This window comes from Watersipora subatra, chromosome 6, assembly GCF_963576615.1.
Source record: "Watersipora subatra chromosome 6, tzWatSuba1.1, whole genome shotgun sequence".
NCBI classification, from domain to species: Eukaryota; Metazoa; Bryozoa; class Gymnolaemata; order Cheilostomatida; family Watersiporidae; genus Watersipora; species Watersipora subatra.
The window spans coordinates 21,518,467-21,536,655 of record NC_088713.1 but is presented as its reverse complement, the minus strand read 5'-3'; the positions used below and the strand labels follow the sequence as shown (position 1 = coordinate 21,536,655).

The 18,189-nt window shown below is 26.2% G+C and overlaps 1 protein-coding gene across 1 annotated transcript in view; it reads right to left on the bottom strand.

Annotated features, from left to right (window-relative positions):
• LOC137398116 (E3 ubiquitin-protein ligase RNF213-like) overlaps positions 1-18,189 on the bottom strand; it is an 82,788-nt gene that overhangs the window by 10,265 nt on the left and 54,334 nt on the right. Inside the window, exon 12 of the mRNA XM_068084225.1 lies at positions 1,823-1,961. Coding sequence (XP_067940326.1) covers positions 1,823-1,961 — 139 coding nt within the window. The remainder of the gene's footprint in view (positions 1-1,822; positions 1,962-18,189) is intronic.

Sequence of the window (18,189 nt, the reverse complement as noted above, 5' to 3'; positions counted from 1 at the left end):
CATCTCTAATATTCCTTCACCTTATAAGATGACAAATTTCAGATTGACTAAAAGTATTTGTTTACGTATTTAATCCTTGAAGTAAGCAGCCATATTGTTAAAGTTTTAGAACTTTAAAAGCAATCATTTTGAAGGACTTGAGAATTCATAGTGAACGTAAAACCTGTAATAGACGACTACCCTCCAATAGAACACCACTTCCACTTGCCCGCCACCTTGACATTATTTGACCTTTATTAACCAATAATATCAACTGATCAGTAGAAAAAGTGTCTTCAAAATCATTAATAAATCGTTTATATTAATAACAAGTAATTCTCTCTTTCTCCAATTCCAAAGATTACACTTTTTTTCTTTGAAAGCAACACCATGAAAATAATCAATAAAGGTTCCAGACGAGTAGTAGTTCGCCTACATAGATTGGCAAACATAAGCCTACATAAATAACAAACAGCTTAAATTTACGATAGTAGAAGAACTTTCTAAGCGACGCTATAAAAATAATTGCTGTCTCAGGCTAATAGTAGTTTTGCATTTAACGCAGTCTAAATACTTTGAAAGACATGCATATAAAAACCGGTTTGCAAGTTTCGGATCAAAAGTAACGTTTAGGGAGCGAACTTTTATGCATCGCATTTGTGGTAAATGCAGCGCGTGAAAGTGTTGTTCTGACAAAAATTGTTTTGACTCTAATATCAACTAGTTCAGCAGTGCAGAAGAAGAGTTAAGGCCATAAGACAGTGTGGAAAGTATTGGACAACTAGAAGATGTTCGTTCCATCGAAAGCAACAATCGGAATGCAGCTCTCCGAGCAAACTATGGAAATATTTTTGTTTTAAAAACGGTAAATTTTGTTTCGGCATGTCATATAAGTAAGGTTCATTTATTTTACTTGTTCATAAATATATAGTTGTATTATTTAATGGATTATCCTTATATAACTCATATAAATATGCAGATTTATAGCATGTTATTTAATCGCATATTCGCGGCTATCTTAACGCAGCTTACAATGGATCGATGCTCATAATTTTACTTCTATCACACATGAAAAGTTAGTTTCGACTAAAACTGTAGCAAACACATCAATGAGTGAAATGAGTTTTTATACAACATTGTTAAATATACATAATAAATAAAAATATGTCTTCAAAATTAGAATAACATAAAAATTGAAAATGACAGCAAATTGCTAAGAATAACACAGACCATAATATCATTGCAGGTCATTTGCAAGCAACAGATATCAGATGGTAGAAATATTTCTCGGTTTCAATGCACATTTATTAAGAGATCTTTGAAAAGTTGGAGGTAAGTTAGCAAATTTAATGCATCCACAAAGCTTAATATTGCTAAACAAGAAAAAAGAGCAAAAAATAGGCGATAATCGCGTTGCCCGTAATAATAACCAGAAATAACAAGATATAATTTCTTAATACTGTTCAAATAGCAGGTTTCTTACAATAACTGATAATAGCGTGTAGCTATAAAATGATCATTTCAAAAGTAAAATGAATCCTGACCAGATTTTGGAAGATTTACTTTTGTGCGCTTAATCTTAAGTCTCACTTCATCTACTTTACATCTAAAAAAGGTTCCAAACCTTTGTTTTTTCTCAAATTTACTTTTACTACAACAAAAATCCAAATCATCAGAAGAGAGATCACTTCAGCTAAAACCCTAAGGAAATTCACAACAATTATGTAGTACCATATTTTGGTTCAGGTTCACGGTATGCTTGCTGCCAGAATGACAAACAAGTGGCTTAATTCATTATGTACCAGGGCATAAAAAACAATTGGGAAAATTAATTTAAGTATACCTGAGTATACGAAACATCGTCACTGAATCTGCTACCAAATACAACCTCAGGCTCCAGGTTCTGTGCAGAAAACTCATCGAGGATCACATTGAGGACACTCAGGTTTTCTGTTAGTATCAGCAGGTAGCGACTGTCGGCCCTGAATGCATGATATGTGTATGTACACGCAATCATGATAAACATATTTACAAGAAATAGATATCGTGCAGTAATAATTTACAACACAAAACAAATCCGTAGAGATAAGGAACACTTCTACCTATATTAAACTATATAGAGTTATAAACTGTTACTGAGGTACTTATAAATACTTCTACCTATATTAAACTATATAGAGTTATAAACTGTGACTGAGGTACTTATAAACACTTCTACCTATATCAAACTATATAGAGTTATGAACTGTTACTGAGGTACTTATAAACACTTCTACCTATATTAAACTATATAGAGTTATAAACTGTTACTGAAGTACTTATAAACACTTCTACCTATATTAAATTATATAGAGTTATAAACTGTGACTGAGGTACTTATAAACACTTCTACCTATATTAAACTATATAGAGTTATAAACTATTACTTAGGTACTTATCAACACTTCTACTTATATTAAACTACATAGAGTTATTAACTGTTACTGAGGTACTTATAAACAATTCTACCTATATTAAGCTATATAGAGTTATAAACTATTACTTAGGTACTTATCAACACTTATGCCTCTATTAAACTATATAGAGTTATAAACTATTACTTAGGTACTTATCAACACTTCTACCTATATTAAACTATATAGAGTTATAAACTATTACTTAGGTACTTATCAACACTTATGCCTCTATTAAACTATATAGAGTTATAAACTATTACTTAGGTACTTATCAACACTTCTACCTATATTAAACTATATAAAGTTATAAACTGTTACTGAGGTACTTATAAACACTTCTACCTATAATAAACTATAGAGTTATAAACTGTTACTGTGGTATTTATAAACACTTCTACCTATATTAAACTATATAGAGTTATAAACTGTTACTGAGGTACTTATAAACACTTCCACCTATATTAAACTATATGGAGTTATAAACTGTTAATGAGGTGCTTATAAACACTTCTACCTATATTAAACTATATAGAGTTATAAACTGTTACTGTGGTACTTATAAACACTTCTACCTATATTAAACTATATAGAGTTATAAACTGTTACTGTGGTACCTATAAACACTTCTACTTATATTAAACTATATAGAGTTATAAACTGTTACTGAGGTGCCTATAAACACTTCTACTTGTATTAAACTATATAGAGTTAAAAACTGTTACTGTGGTACTTATAAACACTTCTACCTATATTAAACTATATAGAGATATAAACTGTTACTGAGGTACTTATAAACACTTCTACCTATATTAAACTATATGGAGTTATAAACTGTTAATGAGGTGCTTATAAACACTTCTACCTATATTAAACTATATAGAGTTATAAACTGTTACTGAGGTACTTATAAACACTTCTACCTATATTAAACTATATAGAGATATAAACTGTTACTGTGGTACTTATAACCACTTCTACCTATATTAAACTATATAGAGTTATAAACTGTTACTGTGGTACCTATAAACACTTCTACTTATATTAAACTATATAGAGTTATAAACTGTTACTGTGGTACCTATAAACACTTCTACTTATATTAAACTATATAGAGTTATAAATTGTTACTGATGTACTTATAAACACTTCTACTTATATTAAACTATATAGAGTTATAAATTGTTACTGAGGTACTTATAAAGACTTCTACTTATATTAAACTATATATAGTTATAAATTGTTACTGAGGTACTTATAAACACTTCTACTTATATTAAACTATACAGAGTTAAAAACTGTTACTGTGGTACTTATAACCACTTCTACCTATATTAAACTATATAGAGTTATAAACTGTTACTGTGGTACCTATAAACACTTCTACCTATATTAAACTATATAGAGTAATAAATTGTTACTGATGTACTTATAAACACTTCTACTTATATTAAACTATATAGAGTTATAAACTGTTACTGTGGTACTTATAACCACTTCTACCTATATTAAACTATATAGAGTTATAAACTGTTACTGAGGTACTTATAAATACTTCTACCTATATTAAACTATATAGAGTTATAAACTGTTACTGAAGTACTTATAAACACTTCTACTTATATTAAACTATATAAAGTTATAAATTGTTACTGAGGTACTTATAAACACTTCTACCTATATTAAACTATATAGAGATATAAACTGTTAATGAGGTGCTTATAAACACTTCTACTTATATTAAACTATATAGAGTTATAAACTGTTACTGTGGTACTTATAACCACTTCTACCTATATTAAACTATATAAAGTTATAAATTGTTACTGAGGTACTTATAAACACTTCTACCTATATTAAACTATATAGAGATATAAACTGTTAATGAGGTGCTTATAAACACTTCTACTTATATTAAACTATATAGAGTTATAAACTGTTACTGTGGTACTTATAAACACTTCTACTTATATTAAACTATATATAGTTATAAACTGTTACTGAAGTACTTATAAACACTTGTACTTATATTAAACTATACAGAGTTAAAAACTGTTACTGTGGTACTTATAACCACTTCTACCTATATTAAACTATATAGAGTTATAAACTGTTACTGTGGTACCTATAAACACTTCTACTTATATTAAACTATATAGAGTTATAAACTGTTACTGAGGTGCCTATAAACACTTCTACTTGTATTAAACTATATAGAGTTAAAAACTGTTACTGTGGTACTTATAAACACTTCTACCTATATTAAACTATATAGAGATATAAACTGTTACTGAGGTACTTATAAACACTTCTACCTATATTAAACTATATGGAGTTATAAACTGTTAATGAGGTGCTTATAAACACTTCTACCTATATTAAACTATATAGAGTTATAAACTGTTACTGAGGTACTTATAAACACTTCTACCTATATTAAACTATATAGAGATATAAACTGTTACTGTGGTACTTATAACCACTTCTACCTATATTAAACTATATAGAGTTATAAACTGTTACTGTGGTACCTATAAACACTTCTACTTATATTAAACTATATAGAGTTATAAACTGTTACTGTGGTACCTATAAACACTTCTACTTATATTAAACTATATAGAGTTATAAATTGTTACTGATGTACTTATAAACACTTCTACTTATATTAAACTATATAGAGTTATAAATTGTTACTGAGGTACTTATAAAGACTTCTACTTATATTAAACTATATATAGTTATAAATTGTTACTGAGGTACTTATAAACACTTCTACCTATATTAAACTATACAGAGTTAAAAACTGTTACTGTGGTACTTATAACCACTTCTACCTATATTAAACTATATAGAGTTATAAACTGTTACTGTGGTACCTATAAACACTTCTACCTATATTAAACTATATAGAGTTATAAATTGTTACTGATGTACTTATAAACACTTCTACTTATATTAAACTATATAGAGTTATAAATTGTTACTGAGGTACTTATAAACACTTCTACATATATTAAACTATATACAGTTATAAACTGTTACTGTGGTACTTATAAACTCTCCTACCTATATTAAACTATATAGAGTTATAAACTGTTAATGAGGTGCTTATAAACACTTCTACCTATATTAAACTATATAGAGTTATAAACTGTTACTGTGGTACTTATAACCACTTCTACCTATATTAAACTATATATAGTTATAAACTGTTACTGAAGTACTTACAAACACTTGTACTTATATTAAACTATATAGAGTTATAAATTGTTACTGAGGTACTTATAAACACTTCTACATATATTAAACTATATACAGTTATAAACTGTTACTGTGGTACTTATAAACTCTCCTACCTATATTAAACTATATAGAGTTATAAACTGTTAATGAGGTGCTTATAAACACTTCTACCTATATTAAACTATATAGAGTTATAAACTGTTACTGTGGTACTTATAAACACTTCTACTTATATTAAACTATATAGAGTTATAAACTGTTACTGAGGTACTTATAAACACTTCTACCTATATTAAACTATATGGAGTTATAAACTGTTAATGAGGTGCTTATAAACACTTCTACCTATATTAAACTATATAGAGTTATAAACTGTTACTGTGGTACTTATAAACACTTCTACCTATATTAAACTATATAGAGTTATAAACTGTTACTGAGGTACTTATAAATACTTCTACCTATATTAAACTATATAGAGTTATAAACTGTTACTGAAGTACTTATAAACACTTCTACTTATATTAAACTATATAGAGTTATAAACTGTTACTGAGGTACTTATAAACATTTCTACCTATATTAAACTATATAGAGTTATAAACTGTTACTAAGGTACTTATAAACACTTCTACCTATATTAAACTATATAGAGTTATAAACTGTTACTGAGGCACTTATAAACACTTATACCTATATTAAACTATATAGAGATATAAACTGTTACTGAGGTACTTATAAACACTTCTACCTATATTAAACTATATGGAGTTATAAACTGTTAATGAGGTGCTTATAAACACTTCTACCTATATTAAACTATATATAGTTATAAACTGTTACTGAAGTACTTATAAACACTTGTACTTATATTAAACTATATAGAGTTATAAATTGTTACTGAGGTACTTATAAACACTTCTACATATATTAAACTATATACAGTTATAAACTGTTACTGTGGTACTTATAAACTCTCCTACCTATATTAAACTATATAGAGTTATAAACTGTTAATGAGGTGCTTATAAACACTTCTACCTATATTAAACTGTATAGAGTTATAAACTGTTACTGTGGTACTTATAAACACTTCTACTTATATTAAACTATATAGAGTTATAAACTGTTACTGAGGTACTTATAAACACTTCTACCTATATTAAACTATATGGAGTTATAAACTGTTAATGAGGTGCTTATAAACACTTCTACCTATATTAAACTATATAGAGTTATAAACTGTTACTGTGGTACTTATAAACACTTCTACCTATATTAAACTATATAGAGTTATAAACTGTTACTGAGGTACTTATAAATACTTCTACCTATATTAAACTATATAGAGTTATAAACTGTTACTGAAGTACTTATAAACACTTCTACTTATATTAAACTATATAGAGTTATAAACTGTTACTGAGGTACTTATAAACATTTCTACCTATATTAAACTATATAGAGTTATAAACTGTTACTAAGGTACTTATAAACACTTCTACCTATATTAAACTATATAGAGTTATAAACTGTTACTGAGGCACTTATAAACACTTATACCTATATTAAACTATATAGAGATATAAACTGTTACTGAGGTACTTATAAACACTTCTACCTATATTAAACTATATGGAGTTATAAACTGTTAATGAGGTGCTTATAAACACTTCTACCTATATTAAACTATATAGAGTTATAAACTGTTACTGTGGTACTTATAAACACTTCTACCTATATTAAACGATATAGAGTTATAAACTGTTACTGAGGTACTTATAAACACTTCTACCTATATTAAACTATATAGAGATATAAACTGTTACTGAGGTACCTATAAACACTTCTACCTATATTAAACTATATGGAGTTATAAACTGTTAATGAGGTGCTTATAAACACTTCTACCTATATTAAACTATATAGAGTTATAAACTGTTACTGTGGTACTTATAAACACTTCTACCTATATTAAACGATATAGAGTTATAAACTGTTACTGAGGTACTTATAAACACTTCTACCTATATTAAACTATATAGAGATATAAACTGTTACTGAGGTACCTATAAATACTTCTACCTATATTAAACTATATAGAGTTATAAACTGTTACTGCAGTACTTATAAACACTTCTACTTATATTAAACTATAGAGTTATAAACTGTTACTGAGGTACTTATAAACACTTCTACCTATATTAAACTATATAGAGATATAAACTGTTACTGAGGTACTTATAAACACTTCTACCTATATTAAACTATATGGAGTTATAAACTGTTAATGAGGTGCTTATAAACACTTCTACCTATATTTAACTATATAGAGTTATAAACTGTTACTGTGGTACTTATAAACACTTCTACCTATATTAAACTATATGGAGTTATAAACTGTTACTGAGGTACTTATAAATACTTCTACCTATCTTAAACTATATAGAGTTATAAACTGTTACTGAAGTACTTATAAACACTTCTACTTATATTAAACTATAGAGTTATAAACTGTTACTGAGGTACTTATAAACACTTTTACCTATATTAAACTATATAGAGTTATAAACTGTTACTGAGGTACTTATAAACACTTCTACCTATATTAAACTATATAGAGTTATAAACTGTTACTGTGGTACTTATAAACTCTTCTACCTATATTAAACTATATAGAGTTATAAACTGTTACTGAGGTACTTATAAACTCTTCTACTTATATTAAACTATATAGAGTTATTAACTGTTACTGAGGTAATTATAAACTCTTCTACTTATATTAAACTATATAGAGTTATAAACTGTTACTGAGGTGCTTATAAACACTTCTACCTATATTAAATTATATAGAGTTATAAACTGTTAATGAGGTGCTTATAAACACTTCTACTTATATTAAACTATATAGAGTTATAAACTGTTACTGAGGTACTTATAAACACTTCTACCTATATTAAACTATATAGAGTTATAAACTGTTACTGTGGTACTTATAAACACTTCTACTTATATTAAACTATATAGAGTTATTAACTGTCACTGAGGTACTTATAAACACTTCTACTTATATTAAACTATATAGAGTTATAAACTGTTACTGTGGTACTTATAACCACTTCTACCTATATTAAACTATATATAGTTATAAACTGTTACTGAAGTACTTATAAACACTTGTACTTATATTAAACTATACAGAGTTAAAAACTGTTACTGTGGTACTTATAACCACTTCTACCTATATTAAACTATATAGAGTTATAAACTGTTACTGTGGTACCTATAAACACTTCTACTTATATTAAACTATATAGAGTTATAAACTGTTACTGAGGTGCCTATAAACACTTCTACTTGTATTAAACTATATAGAGTTAAAAACTGTTACTGTGGTACTTATAAACACTTCTACCTATATTAAACTATATAGAGATATAAACTGTTACTGAGGTACTTATAAACACTTCTACCTATATTAAACTATATGGAGTTATAAACTGTTAATGAGGTGCTTATAAACACTTCTACCTATATTAAACTATATAGAGTTATAAACTGTTACTGAGGTACTTATAAACACTTCTACCTATATTAAACTATATAGAGATATAAACTGTTACTGTGGTACTTATAACCACTTCTACCTATATTAAACTATATAGAGTTATAAACTGTTACTGTGGTACCTATAAACACTTCTACTTATATTAAACTATATAGAGTTATAAACTGTTACTGTGGTACCTATAAACACTTCTACTTATATTAAACTATATAGAGTTATAAATTGTTACTGATGTACTTATAAACACTTCTACTTATATTAAACTATATAGAGTTATAAATTGTTACTGAGGTACTTATAAAGACTTCTACTTATATTAAACTATATATAGTTATAAATTGTTACTGAGGTACTTATAAACACTTCTACTTATATTAAACTATACAGAGTTAAAAACTGTTACTGTGGTACTTATAACCACTTCTACCTATATTAAACTATATAGAGTTATAAACTGTTACTGTGGTACCTATAAACACTTCTACCTATATTAAACTATATAGAGTTATAAATTGTTACTGATGTACTTATAAACACTTCTACTTATATTAAACTATATAGAGTTATAAACTGTTACTGTGGTACTTATAACCACTTCTACCTATATTAAACTATATAGAGTTATAAACTGTTACTGAGGTACTTATAAATACTTCTACCTATATTAAACTATATAGAGTTATAAACTGTTACTGAAGTACTTATAAACACTTCTACTTATATTAAACTATATAAAGTTATAAATTGTTACTGAGGTACTTATAAACACTTCTACCTATATTAAACTATATAGAGATATAAACTGTTAATGAGGTGCTTATAAACACTTCTACTTATATTAAACTATATAGAGTTATAAACTGTTACTGTGGTACTTATAACCACTTCTACCTATATTAAACTATATATAGTTATAAACTGTTACTGAAGTACTTATAAACACTTGTACTTATATTAAACTATATAGAGTTATAAATTGTTACTGAGGTACTTATAAACACTTCTACATATATTAAACTATATACAGTTATAAACTGTTACTGTGGTACTTATAAACTCTCCTACCTATATTAAACTATATAGAGTTATAAACTGTTAATGAGGTGCTTATAAACACTTCTACCTATATTAAACTATATAGAGTTATAAACTGTTACTGTGGTACTTATAAACACTTCTACTTATATTAAACTATATAGAGTTATAAACTGTTACTGAGGTACTTATAAACACTTCTACCTATATTAAACTATATGGAGTTATAAACTGTTAATGAGGTGCTTATAAACACTTCTACCTATATTAAACTATATAGAGTTATAAACTGTTACTGTGGTACTTATAAACACTTCTACCTATATTAAACTATATAGAGTTATAAACTGTTACTGAGGTACTTATAAATACTTCTACCTATATTAAACTATATAGAGTTATAAACTGTTACTGAAGTACTTATAAACACTTCTACTTATATTAAACTATATAGAGTTATAAACTGTTACTGAGGTACTTATAAACATTTCTACCTATATTAAACTATATAGAGTTATAAACTGTTACTAAGGTACTTATAAACACTTCTACCTATATTAAACTATATAGAGTTATAAACTGTTACTGAGGCACTTATAAACACTTATACCTATATTAAACTATATAGAGATATAAACTGTTACTGAGGTACTTATAAACACTTCTACCTATATTAAACTATATGGAGTTATAAACTGTTAATGAGGTGCTTATAAACACTTCTACCTATATTAAACTATATATAGTTATAAACTGTTACTGAAGTACTTATAAACACTTGTACTTATATTAAACTATATAGAGTTATAAATTGTTACTGAGGTACTTATAAACACTTCTACATATATTAAACTATATACAGTTATAAACTGTTACTGTGGTACTTATAAACTCTCCTACCTATATTAAACTATATAGAGTTATAAACTGTTAATGAGGTGCTTATAAACACTTCTACCTATATTAAACTGTATAGAGTTATAAACTGTTACTGTGGTACTTATAAACACTTCTACTTATATTAAACTATATAGAGTTATAAACTGTTACTGAGGTACTTATAAACACTTCTACCTATATTAAACTATATGGAGTTATAAACTGTTAATGAGGTGCTTATAAACACTTCTACCTATATTAAACTATATAGAGTTATAAACTGTTACTGTGGTACTTATAAACACTTCTACCTATATTAAACTATATAGAGTTATAAACTGTTACTGAGGTACTTATAAATACTTCTACCTATATTAAACTATATAGAGTTATAAACTGTTACTGAAGTACTTATAAACACTTCTACTTATATTAAACTATATAGAGTTATAAACTGTTACTGAGGTACTTATAAACATTTCTACCTATATTAAACTATATAGAGTTATAAACTGTTACTAAGGTACTTATAAACACTTCTACCTATATTAAACTATATAGAGTTATAAACTGTTACTGAGGCACTTATAAACACTTATACCTATATTAAACTATATAGAGATATAAACTGTTACTGAGGTACTTATAAACACTTCTACCTATATTAAACTATATGGAGTTATAAACTGTTAATGAGGTGCTTATAAACACTTCTACCTATATTAAACTATATAGAGTTATAAACTGTTACTGTGGTACTTATAAACACTTCTACCTATATTAAACGATATAGAGTTATAAACTGTTACTGAGGTACTTATAAACACTTCTACCTATATTAAACTATATAGAGATATAAACTGTTACTGAGGTACCTATAAACACTTCTACCTATATTAAACTATATGGAGTTATAAACTGTTAATGAGGTGCTTATAAACACTTCTACCTATATTAAACTATATAGAGTTATAAACTGTTACTGTGGTACTTATAAACACTTCTACCTATATTAAACGATATAGAGTTATAAACTGTTACTGAGGTACTTATAAACACTTCTACCTATATTAAACTATATAGAGATATAAACTGTTACTGAGGTACAAATAAATACTTCTACCTATATTAAACTATATAGAGTTATAAACTGTTACTGCAGTACTTATAAACACTTCTACTTATATTAAACTATAGAGTTATAAACTGTTACTGAGGTACTTATAAACACTTCTACCTATATTAAACTATGTAGAGATATAAACTGTTACTGAGGTACTTATAAACACTTCTACCTATATTAAACTATATGGAGTTATAAACTGTTAATGAGGTGCTTATAAACACTTCTACCTATATTAAACTATATAGAGTTATAAACTGTTACTGTGGTACTTATAAACACTTCTACCTATATTAAACTATATGGAGTTATAAACTGTTACTGAGGTACTTATAAATACTTCTACCTATGTTAAACTATATAGAGTTATAAACTGTTACTGAAGTACTTATAAACACTTCTACTTATATTAAACTATAGAGTTATAAACTGTTACTGAGGTACTTATAAACACTTTTACCTATATTAAACTATATAGAGTTATAAACTGTTACTGAGGTACTTATAAACACTTCTACCTATATTAAACTATATAGAGTTATAAACTGTTACTGTGGTACTTATAAACTCTTCTACCTATATTAAACTATATAGAGTTATAAACTGTTACTGAGGTACTTATAAACTCTTCTACTTATATTAAACTATATAGAGTTATTAACTGTTACTGAGGTAATTATAAACTCTTCTACTTATATTAAACTATATAGAGTTATAAACTGTTACTGAGGTGCTTATAAACACTTCTACCTATATTAAATTATATAGAGTTATAAACTGTTAATGAGGTGCTTATAAACACTTCTACTTATATTAAACTATATAGAGTTATAAACTGTTACTGAGGTACTTATAAACACTTCTACCTATATTAAACTATATAGAGTTATAAACTGTTACTGTGGTACTTATAAACACTTCTACTTATATTAAACTATATAGAGTTATTAACTGTCACTGAGGTACTTATAAACACTTCTACTTATATTAAACTATATAGAGTTATAAACTGTTACTGTGGTACTTATAACTACTTCTACCTATATTAAACTATATATAGTTATAAACTGTTACTGAAGTACTTATAAACACTTGTACTTATATTAAACTATACAGAGTTAAAAACTGTTACTGTGGTACTTATAACCACTTCTACCTATATTAAACTATATAGAGTTATAAACTGTTACTGTGGTACCTATAAACACTTCTACTTATATTAAACTATATAGAGTTATAAACTGTTACTGAGGTGCCTATAAACACTTCTACTTGTATTAAACTATATAGAGTTAAAAACTGTTACTGTGGTACTTATAAACACTTCTACCTATATTAAACTATATGGAGTTATAAACTGTTAATGAGGTGCTTATAAACACTTCTACCTATATTAAACTATATAGAGTTATAAACTGTTACTGAGGTACTTATAAACACTTCTACCTATATTAAACTATATAGAGATATAAACTGTTACTGTGGTACTTATAAACACTTCTACCTATATTAAACTATATAGAGTTATAAACTGTTACTGTGGTACCTATAAACACTTCTACTTATATTAAACTATATAGAGTTATAAACTGTTACTGTGGTACCTATAAACACTTCTACTTATATTAAACTATATAGAGTTATAAATTGTTACTGATGTACTTATAAACACTTCTACTTATATTAAACTATATAGAGTTATAAATTGTTACTGAGGTACTTATAAAGACTTCTACTTATATTAAACTATATATAGTTATAAATTGTTACTGAGGTACTTATAAACACTTCTACTTATATTAAACTATACAGAGTTAAAAACTGTTACTGTGGTACTTATAACCACTTCTACCTATATTAAACTATATAGAGTTATAAACTGTTACTGTGGTACCTATAAACACTTCTACCTATATTAAACTATATAGAGTTATAAATTGTTACTGGGGTACTTATAAACACTTCTACCTATATTAAACTATATAGAGTTATAAACTGTTACTGTGGTACTTATAAACACTTCTACTTATATTAAACTATATAGAGTTATTAACTGTCACTGAGGTACTTATAAACACTTCTACCTATATTAAACTATATAGAGTTATAAACTGCTACTGATGTACTTATAAACACTTCTACTTATATTAAACTATATATAGTTATAAACTGTTACTGAGGTACTTATAAACACTTATACCTATATTAAACTATATAGATATAAACTGTTAATGAGGTACTTATAAACACTTCTACTTATATTAAACTATATAGAGTTATAAACTGTGACTGAGGTACTTATAAACACTTCTACTTATATTAAACTATATAGAGATATAAACTGTTACTTAGGTACTTATAAACACTTCTACCTATATTAAACTATATGGAGTTATAAACTGTTACTGAGGTACTTATAAATACTTCTACCTATCTTAAACTATATAGAGTTATAAACTGTTACTGAAGTACTTATAAACACTTCTACTTATATTAAACTATAGAGTTATAAACTGTTACTGAGGTACTTATAAACACTTTTACCTATATTAAACTATATAAAGTTATAAACTGTTACTGAGGTACTTATAAACACTTCTACCTATATTAAATTATATAGAGTTATAAACTGTTAATGAGGTGCTTATAAACACTTCTACTTATATTAAACTATATAGAGTTATAAACTGTTACTGAGGTACTTATAAACACTTCTACCTATATTAAACTATATAGAGTTATAAACTGTTACTGTGGTACTTATAAACTCTCCTACCTATATTAAACTATATAGAGTTATAAACTGTTAATGAGGTGCTTATAAACACTTCTACCTATATTAAACTGTATAGAGTTATAAACTGTTACTGTGGTACTTATAAACACTTCTACTTATATTAAACTATATAGAGTTATAAACTGTTACTGAGGTACTTATAAACACTTCTACCTATATTAAACTATATGGAGTTATAAACTGTTAATGAGGTGCTTATAAACACTTCTACCTATATTAAACTATATAGAGTTATAAACTGTTACTGTGGTACTTATAAACACTTCTACCTATATTAAACTATATAGAGTTATAAACTGTTACTGAGGTACTTATAAATACTTCTACCTATATTAAACTATATAGAGTTATAAACTGTTACTGAAGTACTTATAAACACTTCTACTTATATTAAACTATATAGAGTTATAAACTGTTACTGAGGTACTTATAAACATTTCTACCTATATTAAACTATATAGAGTTATAAACTGTTACTAAGGTACTTATAAACACTTCTACCTATATTAAACTATATAGAGTTATAAACTGTTACTGAGGCACTTATAAACACTTATACCTATATTAAACTATATAGAGATATAAACTGTTACTGAGGTACTTATAAACACTTCTACCTATATTAAACTATATGGAGTTATAAACTGTTAATGAGGTGCTTATAAACACTTCTACCTATATTAAACTATATAGAGTTATAAACTGTTACTGTGGTACTTATAAACACTTCTACCTATATTAAACGATATAGAGTTATAAACTGTTACTGAGGTACTTATAAACACTTCTACCTATATTAAACTATATAGAGATATAAACTGTTACTGAGGTACCTATAAACACTTCTACCTATATTAAACTATATGGAGTTATAAACTGTTAATGAGGTGCTTATAAACACTTCTACCTATATTAAACTATATAGAGTTATAAACTGTTACTGTGGTACTTATAAACACTTCTACCTATATTAAACGATATAGAGTTATAAACTGTTACTGAGGTACTTATAAACACTTCTACCTATATTAAACTATATAGAGATATAAACTGTTACTGAGGTACCTATAAATACTTCTACCTATATTAAACTATATAGAGTTATATACTGTTACTGCAGTACTTATAAACACTTCTACTTATATTAAACTATAGAGTTATAAACTGTTACTGAGGTACTTATAAACACTTCTACCTATATTAAACTATATAGAGATATAAACTGTTACTGAGGTACTTATAAACACTTCTACCTATATTAAACTATATGGAGTTATAAACTGTTAATGAGGTGCTTATAAACACTTCTACCTATATTAAACTATATAGAGTTATAAACTGTTACTGTGGTACTTATAAACACTTCTACCTATATTAAACTATATGGAGTTATAAACTGTTACTGAGGTACTTATAAATACTTCTACCTATCTTAAACTATATAGAGTTATAAACTGTTACTGAAGTACTTATAAACACTTCTACTTATATTAAACTATAGAGTTATAAACTGTTACTGAGGTACTTATAAACACTTTTACCTATATTAAACTATATAGAGTTATAAACTGTTACTGAGGTACTTATAAACACTTCTACCTATATTAAACTATATAGAGTTATAAACTGTTACTGTGGTACTTATAAACTCTTCTACCTATATTAAACTATATAGAGTTATAAACTGTTACTGAGGTACTTATAAACTCTTCTACTTATATTAAACTATATAGAGTTATTAACTGTTACTGAGGTAATTATAAACTCTTCTACTTATATTAAACTATATAGAGTTATAAACTGTTACTGAGGTGCTTATAAACACTTCTACCTATATTAAATTATATAGAGTTATAAACTGTTAATGAGGTGCTTATAAACACTTCTACTTATATTAAACTATATAGAGTTATAAACTGTTACTGAGGTACTTATAAACACTTCTACCTATATTAAACTATATAGAGTTATAAACTGTTACTGTGGTACTTATAAACACTTCTACTTATATTAAACTATATAGAGTTATTAACTGTCACTGAGGTACTTATAAACACTTCTACTTATATTAAACTATATAGAGTTATAAACTGTTACTGTGGTACTTATAACCACTTCTACCTATATTAAACTATATATAGTTATAAACTGTTACTGAAGTACTTATAAACACTTGTACTTATATTAAACTATACAGAGTTAAAAACTGTTACTGTGGTACTTATAACCACTTCTACCTATATTAAACTATATAGAGTTATAAACTGTTACTGTGGTACCTATAAACACTTCTACTTATATTAAACTATATAGAGTTATAAACTGTTACTGAGGTGCCTATAAACACTTCTACTTGTATTAAACTATATAGAGTTAAAAACTGTTACTGTGGTACTTATAAACACTTCTACCTATATTAAACTATATAGAGATATAAACTGTTACTGAGGTACTTATAAACACTTCTACCTATATTAAACTATATGGAGTTATAAACTGTTAATGAGGTGCTTATAAACACTTCTACCTATATTAAACTATATAGAGTTATAAACTGTTACTGAGGTACTTATAAACACTTCTACCTATATTAAACTATATAGAGATATAAACTGTTACTGTGGTACTTATAACCACTTCTACCTATATTAAACTATATAGAGTTATAAACTGTTACTGTGGTACCTATAAACACTTCTACTTATATTAAACTATATAGAGTTATAAACTGTTACTGTGGTACCTATAAACACTTCTACTTATATTAAACTATATAGAGTTATAAATTGTTACTGATGTACTTATAAACACTTCTACTTATATTAAACTATATAGAGTTATAAATTGTTACTGAGGTACTTATAAAGACTTCTACTTATATTAAACTATATATAGTTATAAATTGTTACTGAGGTACTTATAAACACTTCTACTTATATTAAACTATACAGAGTTAAAAACTGTTACTGTGGTACTTATAACCACTTCTACCTATATTAAACTATATAGAGTTATAAACTGTTACTGTGGTACCTATAAACACTTCTACCTATATTAAACTATATAGAGTTATAAATTGTTACTGAGGTACTTATAAACACTTCTACCT